This window comes from Microtus ochrogaster, linkage group LG3 (assembly GCF_000317375.1).
Source record: "Microtus ochrogaster isolate Prairie Vole_2 linkage group LG3, MicOch1.0, whole genome shotgun sequence".
NCBI classification, from domain to species: domain Eukaryota; kingdom Metazoa; phylum Chordata; class Mammalia; order Rodentia; family Cricetidae; genus Microtus; species Microtus ochrogaster.
The window spans coordinates 46,307,522-46,318,175 of NC_022029.1; the positions used below are offsets into that span (position 1 = coordinate 46,307,522).

General features: G+C 41.4%; 1 protein-coding gene across 9 annotated transcripts in view; it reads left to right on the plus strand.

Moving 5' to 3' along the window:
- The window catches only part of Dtnb (dystrobrevin beta), a 209,021-nt gene that overhangs the window by 26,822 nt on the left and 171,545 nt on the right, over positions 1 to 10,654 (plus strand). For all 9 annotated transcript variants that reach the window (XM_013351397.2, XM_026785974.1, XM_026785972.1 and 6 more), the window contains exon 4: positions 3,189 to 3,402. In XM_013351397.2, the coding sequence (XP_013206851.1) occupies positions 3,189 to 3,402 (214 nt within the window). The remainder of the gene's footprint in view (positions 1 to 3,188; positions 3,403 to 10,654) is intronic.

Sequence of the window (10,654 nt, forward strand, 5' to 3'; positions counted from 1 at the left end):
ATATTGTATACATAATAAATAAATAAATAAATAAATAAATAAATAAATAAATAGGTGCTTTTGAGACTTGTGTATCTAGATATGTGCGTGCATATGCATGAGTAAGAGGGAGAGAGGGAGACTGAGATTAAATATTTCCGAGTGGTGGTGGTGCATTTCTTTAGTCCCAGCATTGGGGCAGCAGAGGCAGGTAGAGCTCTGTGAGTTCAAAGCCAGCCTGGTCTACAAACTACAAATGAGTTCTGAGACAGCCAGGACTACATAGTGTGATTATCTATCTATCTCCATCTGAATCTGTCTATCTATCTGTCTATCTGTCTGTCTATCTATCTATCTATCTATCTATCTATCTATCTATCTATCTATCTATCTATCTATCTATCTCCATATGTATGTATGTATGCATGCGTGTATCTGTCTGTCTGTCTGTCTGTCTGTGGTGAGTGTGGGTTGTGGCCAGAGTGTTTGAAAACTGCTGTCTTAGAGCCACTGTTCTGTAATTTTTCCCATAAATATTCTTGGAGAGTGTAATGTGTGTAGGTGTGGCTGTGCTAAGATACCATGACCAAACCAATTTATAGAAGAAACAGTTTATTGGAGGTTCATAGTTTTAAGGCGTGTCTATGTCTATCACAGTGGTTAACATGGCAGCAGATTGGCAAACATGATGCTGGAGCAGTACTGAGAGCTAACATCTTGATCTGTGAGCATGGGACAGAGAGATCTAACTGGGAATGACATGGGTGTTTGAAACATCAAAGTCCACCTCCAGTGACATACCTCCTCCACAAGGCTAAACCTCTTTATTCTTTCCAAATAGTTCTACCAACCTGGGACCAAGCATTCAAGTATATGAGCCTATGGGTCCATTCTTATTTAAATCACCATAGTAATGTTCTAAAAATTTTATTCTTTTCCTTGTCCAAGTACTGTACATTCTGTTGTGAGTTTTTCTGTGTGTGGGTGTACAGCATAAATGGAATTAACTTTCAGTGTTATCTGTGTCTGTTTCTATTGTCTTTATACTCCTTATTGAAAAGTCACCCTTTTCTTTACTGCCAAAGAGCTGCATTCATTCGTTAGGAGACATGTATAGGGGCTGGAGAGAGTACTCAGTGGTTAAGAGCACTGGCTGCTCTTGCAGAGGGCCCATGTCCAACTCCCAGCACCCACACAGTGGCTACCCAGCCACCTGTAGCTCCTGTTCAAGGGATCCGATGTCCTCTTCCAGCTTCCACAGGGACCAGGCACACGTGTGGTGAATAAACATACATACAAGGCAAAACATTCATTCAATGAAAGTACAGATATCAAATGTTTTTAAAAAAGAAAAAGAGTAGAAGATGGTTCCTAGTAGTGTTGTGAGAACATCCATGGACAACCTTCTGTGTTCCCTGGGGAATCCAGGAAGATCATCAACTGATAGCCATCATTATAGTTTACAATAAGTCCCGCTGTGGGTGTAGAGATGGCTCAGTAGTTAAAATCACTTGATGTCCTTCCAGCAAACCTGGGCTCTATTCCCAGTACCCACTTATGGCTCACAACTGTCTGTAGGTTTGGTTCTAGGGGATTGGACTCCCCCTTCTGTCCTTTGGCGTCTGTAGACACTGCAAGCTCTTCATGCACAGGCATACACGCAGGCAAAACATGCATATACATACATTCTTCATTGAGTTTGTTCCCCCCCGCCCTTTCCTTTCTCTGATTTTTCCCATGGACCCTCCTACTGTCTCTCGAATTTATGGTCTCATTTTCTTTAATTATTGTTGTTGTGGTTGTGTGCATGTGTGTGTGTATTCCTAAATATGTAAATACAATTTGCCCAGTCTGTATATTTCTTATGTTTCTATGTCTCAAAGCTGACTACTTGGTGTCAGATAACCAATCTGGGGCCCCGTTCCTTGGGACAGTTTCTCCTGTTTCAGTATTCCTTAGTTGTCTATAGTTCTTTGTCCAGGGTCCAGGCGCCATAAAATGTTTTTCTTCCCATGTCGGTATGTCTGTTGGTGTTGTCCTTGTTGAGGTCTTCTTTGAGTGACCATGTTGTTGAGACTTCATGGTGTAGCTTCCTGTCCTAGCTAGAAGACACATCTCACAGCAGATTTCCTGGTCCTCTGACTCTTGTAGACTTTCCACCCCCTCTTCTGTGCTGTTCTCTGAGCCTTAGATGGAGGAGTTACGTTGTAGGTGTATCAGTTGTGACTGCCACACACGATCCCTTGCTCTTCTCTGCAGTTTGATTGGTTGTGGTTTTCTGTAATAGTCTTTGTCTGGCTAGACCCTGGTACAAGCTGTGCAGGACCTGGCCAGGAGCATACACCTGGTTGTCACATACCTGGCCTTTTACATGGGTGCTTGGGATTTGAACTCAGGTCCTCTTGTTCGCGCAATAAGTGCTCTTACTCTCTGATCATCAATCACTTCCAGTTTCTTGGCCATAGAAAGTAAAGTTTGAGATATAAATGTTGCTGAAGTTGCCAGACTAATATAATAAAGGATTCAGGATGATGTAGCAATTTGCTAAACAAGCTGAAAATTGGGCTGTCTCAATGGTTAAAGGCACTTGTCACCAAGCCTGATGGATGACTTGAGTTGAATCCCCAGAATCCACAGGATGGAAGGAGAGAAGCAACGCTTAAACATCGTCCTTTGACCTCTGTATGTGTGCTGTGACGTGTACACATCTACCCAGCTGCCTATTAATAGTCCTACACTTAAATAAATGTAGCAAAATTGTGTTTTAAAAGAGGAAGGTTCTTATGAGTAATTCTTGATTTATTTTCTCTTTCATATCATCAACTGATAAAAGTAACAGGGTCACTATTTATAAAGACCTGAAACACCAGTTACTTGAATGAAGTCTCAAGGTCAGGCCTGTTCCAGGGCAACTCCTTGATGTCCACAGAGAACATTCTGTATCCTGTCATTGAATGGGTTTCTCGGTATTGGCTAAAGATTTCCTTCCTTCCTTCCTTCCTTCCTTCCTTTGTAGAACAGACTGACCTCCAACACACAGAGATCCGCCTGCCTCTGCCTCCTAAGTGCTGGGATTAAAGGTGTGCACCACCACTCCCAGCTGAGTTTCTCTATTTTTAGCTTAAAAAATTAGTTGATTAGTTTAAATGTCCACTTGTGGGGTGACACTGTGCCTTAAAATTGTTGACAGTTTATTTTCTTTGGTTTAGTTCATCTTGTTGATATCTGGAACATGATTGAAGCTTTCCGAGACAATGGCCTTAACACACTGGACCATAACACTGAGATCAGCGTGTCCCGCCTCGAGACCGTCATCTCCTCCATCTACTATCAGCTGAACAAGCGCCTTCCTTCCACCTACCAAATCAGCGTGGGGCAGTCCATCAGCCTCCTCCTCAACTTCATGATCGCCGCCTATGACAGGCTAGTACCTCACACGCTCACTTTTAAATCATGCCCATCTCCTCATCGCCCCCTTTCCACACGACCTTGCTAACCGTTGTCAGCTTAGAGCCACAGCTGAGGTTCTGTACGGTCCCCGCTGTCCTCTGGCGTGCCACAGACGGAGTTCTGTAATAGATGGGGAATCACCAGCTTGAGTCATACTGTCTGGTAAAGTGATTGACACTTCAGCAGACCCGTTCACTCTCTAAGAATTAAGAAATGCTTCAGCTTTGACCATGCTGGTGTGGCTTTCTGATTGACTTCCAGGCTAATTGTTCTTTAACACCAAATACCTTTAGACTGAAGTTTTCTCACAAACACCTAGGAATCTGTTTCAGACTTTTTCAGTTTGACTACTGTATGGTAGACTTTACAGCAGGAGCAAGAGACCACTTTAGTGTATTGAAGTTAAAATGGAAAGGATCTCCTCTGCTGTAAAAAACAAAGTCACACCAAGCCAAACAAATCCTAAAGGTCGGACTGTGGGGGAACGGTTCTGTTCCAGGAGCCAGGAGTTCCTGCTGCTTCTCAAGGTTGTTCTGTTGACCATTGGATGGATAAATTCTCTTGCTTTCTCTCTATATAGATATAGAGTTATGTTGAGTTTATACATTTGTAAAATGATGTTTATTTGCATGTTATGGTAGCAAAAATCCCGTGAATTAGTGAGAAAGAACGGGTGTGTCTGCTATGCCCAAATCTACGAAGTCCCCCAAAAGACAAGGCTTTTGTCCTGTATGTAAAAGCAAAGAGCCTTTATTTTATGCAACTTTGCAAAAGGTCTCCCCGCATGTCCATGTATTGGAATAAACAGAGAGCCCTGAACTCAGTTAGAGTTGGGTTTTGTAGCAGTAAAGGTGGGGGTGTGGGGTTTCTGAGGTCTAGGGCCCCTGATTGGCTGACATTTGTCTAGGGGTGTCCTGATGAGTGTGTGCTGGCAGGTGATCCTATCTACAGTGGTTGGAACGTTAGGCATTTCCTTTGGATGGTCTGTTCTTGGGTGGTGCTCAGATAATCTTAGTTTATGGTTCTTCCTGCAACTGGGTATTGCTTCAGGGTAAACTACTGAGACTCAGGCCTCCATTAAACTTAAGGATGGTTGAGTCCTACCCTGGCAGGTGATAATGGTTGGAAGTAAAGAACATCCTTTGGGTAATCTGTTCACATTTAGCTTATCATGGCTGGCTCCTCCAGTGTCAAAGCCAGGTTACATTTTAGGCTTTCCTTTTTTTTTTTTTTTTTGCAGCCATTTGTATACAAGCATTTTAGACTTTCCCTAGACCCATAATATGTTCATGTTATCATGTTAGATATTTTTTCCATTTGGTAGAAAATTATTTAAAGATATTCAAAATTGAAAAAGTCCCAGAATCCTAAAATCATTTTAAAAATAGCGTTGTGGATTAAGTTAATCTTGTACTCTCTAAGGCCCAATCCTGCAATCTAAAACCCTTGCTAGAAATTGTTACTCGTTGTGATTAAGTAACTTCTTATCATGGCCTAATCCAGGAACTCAGCCAGTTCCAAGTTTATGTAACACAAATCAGTTCAAAAAACAGTTTTTAAAATGTAGTAATAAAAATCACCTTACGTGGGGATTAAAAACTGTGAGTCTGGACTGGGGAGGTGGCTCAATTTTATGAAAAAGTGTTTGTGTCACAGCCAGGAGGACTTCAGAATAATCGCCAGAGTGGACCTAAAAAAATGTTGGGCACACTTGGAATCCTGGAGCTCCAGTTTGAATCCCCACCAGTTACACAGAAAGAAGGGTGTGGCTGCCATTGCTCATAACCTGTCTTGGGTAGATTGAGACAGGTAGGTGCTGAGAGCTTGCTGTCCAACCAACCCAGCAAAGCTGTTAGCTTCCAGTTCAGTGAGAGACCCTGTCTCAAGGCAGGAAGGTAGAGAGATTGGTAGCTGTCTCCTGGCTTCTGCCTGTCTATGCATGGCTCTACACAGCCACACACTCACTTGTGTGCAGCACATACAAACAAACACACACTCATGGGGAGGAGAGAAGCATAACTAGACAGTTTATCAGAAGACATAGAGAAGGACGGGCTGTGTAGAGCCCTCCAGATTTACTCCTTGTACTGCTAAAAGAGGGTGGGCATGCGAGAGGGAGGAAACATGAATGGAAGAGCCAGCCAGAACTAGCAAATGCAGGGGGATGAACTGAGAAGAGAAAGGGATGTACTCAGTTAGAGGTGGGCTTGGTAATTTTCAGATCAATATGCCTACACCTGACATTGGATGTCAGATAGAATATCACATCGTTACTAATGCTGAGATCTGGTAAGAACTTGGCTCTCCAGAAACCTAAAATTGGTGTCCTTGTACTAGACACAAGAAAGGATCTGATTATTTGAATTTTGTTCTTGTGTATCCGAGCATGTAGTCATTAAATCCTTCAAGGTTTAGCCATTTTATTGAATGTGGGCGTATTTATTGCTTAGGCTAGGGTGTTCCTTTGATATATAGATTACCTAGCCACTTATTTTAATTGAATCTTTCATACTTTTTATCCATAATTCTTCAAAATTAGAAATTAAATTCAATAATTAGTTAATCTTAACTTCCTTTCATCTTCAGATACATAGTCAATATTTTTGTCCTAATGTTTCCTGATATCGTAGATTATAAAACTCCCATATATACTAGGGACAATTGGAGTATAGGATTTTGTTCCTTCAGTGAATATTTCCTGAGGATTTATTTATTTTGTTTTTTTTTTAAAAGATGAGAGTTTTAAATGCAGTTTGAGAACCAAAAGAGTGCAGGTATCTGTGTGTGGGACTGTGTGAAACCCACAAGGAGCAATGACAACAGTCAGCACAGGTGTTGTATTTATCCCGCTGATATTTTTGTTTAGGCTTTTGCAGTAGGTTGTTTGATAATGCCATGCGTGCTTACATTTCTCATCTCATTTTCATGGTTCTTCACAGCTTTCTCCCCCTCTGTGAAATTCTAAATTATGTGTAGTGTTCTTTCTTATATCTGTCATATTTTCTCTCTCCGTCTTTTGTGAGTTTGCTATGTTTTCTCTTTGGACTTTGTTCTATTTTTTCCTTTAGTATATTTTCTAGGTATTTATTTTCGAGACGACTGTCTAGCCTATGTTTACCTTTCAGTGTTAATTTTAATGACTTTCTTTTTAGTTTGCGAATCCGTCAGATATTTAAAAGCTTAAAAAAATTCTGTTTTCTGCCAAATATTTCATCATTGTTTCTTATTTCTTGATTATGATAAACTTCATTCTTTATATTCATTTGTGTTTCAGCCTAATATCTTGATTTTATATGATGATTTTTGTGTTACTTTTTTTTTTCTATTTTTCACTTGTATTGTCTTCCTACCTGAGTTATTTTTATTTATTATGTACCAAAGGTTACATAATACCATTGTTATTTTAAATGTTATTATGTGACAGTTATTTTAGATCTTGGGGACTGTTTCTCTCTAGGTAGGGATATGTCTGTGCTTCTGCCAGGTGCCTAGAGACCCTGGAAGTCTGGGATGACCTCCCTTCCAATCCGAGTCTGCCCTTGGCTGAGGCCCTGACGGCCTTTGCACACCACCATCTTTAGGTCGAGCTTCAGAGCCTTCCACCCACAGTAACAGGGGTCGTCCCTCAGAATCCTAGTCACTTGCATGAGAAGAGTGAGTCCAGGTATTGTGGAACGCTTAGGCTGACCTCCCAGGGCCTCCAGCCTCTCCTGTGTTGGAACTTACTCATTCTTGGTGCTGCTCAGGGGGATTTACAGATTGTTTTTCCCTCCCTCGCCCCCCTCTCCTTTGCTTCGTGGAAGGGTTGGTTAGAATCAATTTTTTTGTCATTGCTTGAAGCCCATTATTTTTTCAGATGTTGCCTCTTAGGTTTTTCTTTTTTCTGACTGTTGGCATAATGACCTTTATCTTGTTTATTAATGTTTCTACTTTAATGGCTCAGTTTCTTTAGACGTCTCTAGCTTATCATCTCATCAGTCATGAGCCCATGACTCCTTGGGAGCTGTAGCTTGTTGCTTTGCCCAGCACAGAGGGAGAGAGCACTCAAGTGGGCTGAACTGCATCTTAGGAAAGAATTGAAGTTCAAAGTCTGATTTCTATGGAATACATGTCAATTTTATACCCATCAAGTAAAAAAGAAAGTCATTAAGTCAACAAGTTGGGGCCACTGGTATGTAGTTTGTGATAGAGTTATATGAAAAAATTATATATAGTTTAAAAATCAGACTGGCCATCATTTTAAAGTTGTGTTTTTGAAGTTTAATTGGATACATTAAAAAGATTTCATAGCTCCATCTTAGTAGTGAATGTTTAAACCAGAACAGTATAAAACTATGCTTGGCATTCATGAGGCTCTGGGTACATGCAGCCAGTCAGTGTGTCCCCCTCCCACCAAGTGCAGAGTAGCCGCAGAGTCCTCCATTTCTCATAAACACAAATGTATTCCTTAAATTCTGAGCTGCTCGACCAATGGTGTGGACGATTCTGGAAGCAGATAATAGCAGTGGTCTCTAAGCAAAGGTGCGCCATCCTGGGCAGCACGGATGTTTCCTATCTGTGTGTTCTGTACCTGCACTCCCCCTCTTCTTCAGGTATCTTCAAGACAACTCGAAAAAAAGCACAGAAAACTGGAGTTTCAGTGTAAGTAGGAAAACCTTCCGTAACAGTAGATCTAATCCTGGAGGATTTATTGCAGCCTTGCTAGGGATTTTCCAGGACTTGGTAGAGCGTGAGCGGCTGGCGTTAGCTGTATTAGAACAGTGTGATCCTAAGGGAGAACCTAGTGTAAAAGAAGAAAGATAACCATGCCGAGGGCCAGGTGGAGGAGGTCTGTGTCATCACTTCATCCTACCAGACTGGGTGCCACCACCTATGTATCCTGATGAGCCCACTGTGTGCCCCACAAGCTGCTCCTCTTTTTATTATTTCTTTCTTTATACAATGGGGTGCTGTATAAAGTATTCCTCTCTATAAAGTATTTATATATTTCTCTCCTAGCGCCACCACAACCCTACCTCAAGAATTCCCAGTCTCTTTCTTCCAAATCTTTCTTTCTTTCTTTCTTTCTTTATTTATTTATTTATTTATTTATTTATTTATTTGTTTATTTATTTATTATGTATACAGTGTTCTGTCTGCATGTATGCCTGCAGGCCAGAAGAGGGCACTAGGCCTCATTACAGATGGTTGTGAGCCACCATGTGGTTGCTGGGAATTGAACTCAGGACCTTTGGAAGAGCAGGCAATGCTCTCAACTGCTGAGACACCTCTCCAGCCCTTTCCAAATCCTTTCTCCTTCTCAGAGTTTACCTCAGGTCCTTTTCCTTAATATCACCAGCCCCACTTTGATCCCTTTGAGGATCTGTAGTTCTTGGCTGTGTAATTGCTTTGGCTTTCATTTATGCGCCTTTTTTTGGAGCATATAAGTGAACAGATGAGGTTGAAATTGTGAGGACAGAGGTTTACTTCAAGTCTTTGGCTCTTTAGTACGTGCAGTGGTGAATTCCTGATAAGGGGCTGTAAGACCAAAATGAAAAGTTGCAGGTATCCTGTAAGAACATCAAGTAATACCTAAAGCTGATTTTTACTTGATTAAGCTGTTTGACTTTTCCGTTAAGTGGATTCTCGACTTGGAGTTGATTATTGCATAATCTATTCACTGTGAAGTTTTTTAAATTATGATTAATTGGAAAAATATGAGTTTCTGGAAATCAAAGAGAAGGGCTCTTTTTTAAGAGCAGCATTGCGTGATTGGGCTGGTGGCAGTATTTCTAAAGTACAAATCTGTTTACATGTAAGAATACTAATTCATGGTTGGCAGCATCCACAGTTGTTTGCCAGAGAGGAAGAAGCAGTTCATTTAAGTGAAAAACATTCCCGGCAGTCTTGCTTCAAAAATATTGAGTTGAACATCAAACTCTTAATAAGTACTGCACAGCCAATCACCCAGATGAGGTCAGATAATCATAAAATAGGTAGAATTTGAGGCTTTATTAAATGGAAGGGAGCAGTCTTCCACGCAGAGGGTGCAGGTGAGGTCTGCAGGTGTTTCTGAAGGTGCCTGTGTATGAAAACATCACTGTTTATCCAGGGTGATTCACTGTCTGCCTGGCTTGGCCCAGACCTAATCATGGTGCTTTCTCAGTGGTGGATATTAAGAACCCCTTTTAGAAGTCACATGCAAGGCTTATTGTCAGTCTGTAAATTAACAGACATGGGGAAATGAATCATGGAGTAGTTTAAGGTAGAGACTTGCTCCTTGTGGGGATGAGTGCTTGGTGCAGGCTGCTGTTTGGGTGGGGCTAAAATAACAAGTTTCTTTCCATCTTTTTATTTTAGTCTTTGGATGGGGTTAATATGTACTCTTGTGTTACATTTAAAATGTTGACCTACTGATTAGCTCCCCACTATGATAGGCTGTGTCAGTGAGTTGCGTGGTTTGTGCTGAAACGTTTCCCAAATCTTGCTCAAAAAGAATTAATTGTGATGGAAGCTTCTCTTTTACATCAGAAGTAGTAGAACATGGACCTTTGTGAGGCTTTGGCGAGTGACTGCAGACTGCTCAGTTCTTAGGGAACTTGTACAGTGTCCGTAGAGTAATTCTAGATGCCGGCTGGGAAGGGTCAAGGGTGAGTTCTTCCCAGAAGCAGCAGCTGGCTGCAGGATCACAGGGTGTGGCTTCTATGTGAACACGGTTTCTTCCCGCCCCTAATTGTAGAGGAGGCATACCAAGCTTTACTGAACCATCAGAAAAATGAAAGCAATGCTTTCTTTGCTTTGGGAACTGCCCCTATATGATAAGTAGCCAAGGAAAGTGTTCATGAGGAAGAGGTCAGTGCTGAAGTTTGGTTTAGCAAGCAAATAGTGAAGAGAGGGGAGCTAAGGGTTTTTTTTTTTTTTAGATTTATTTATTTATTATGTATACAACATTCTGCCTCAATGTATTCCCGCACGCCAGAGGAGGGCGCCAGATCTCATTATAGATGGTTGTGAGCCACCATGTGGTTGCTGGGAATTGAACTCAGGACCTCTGGAAGAGCAGCCAATGCTCTTAACCTCTGAGCCATCTCTCCAGCCCCAAGGGGTTTTATTTTGTTGTTTTAGTATTATTTTTTTGAGACAGGGTTTCACTTTATAGCTTTGTAGACCATGCTGGCCTTGAACCCACAGAAATCCACGTGCTTCTGCCTCCTGAGTACTGAGATTAAAGGCCACCACAACCAAC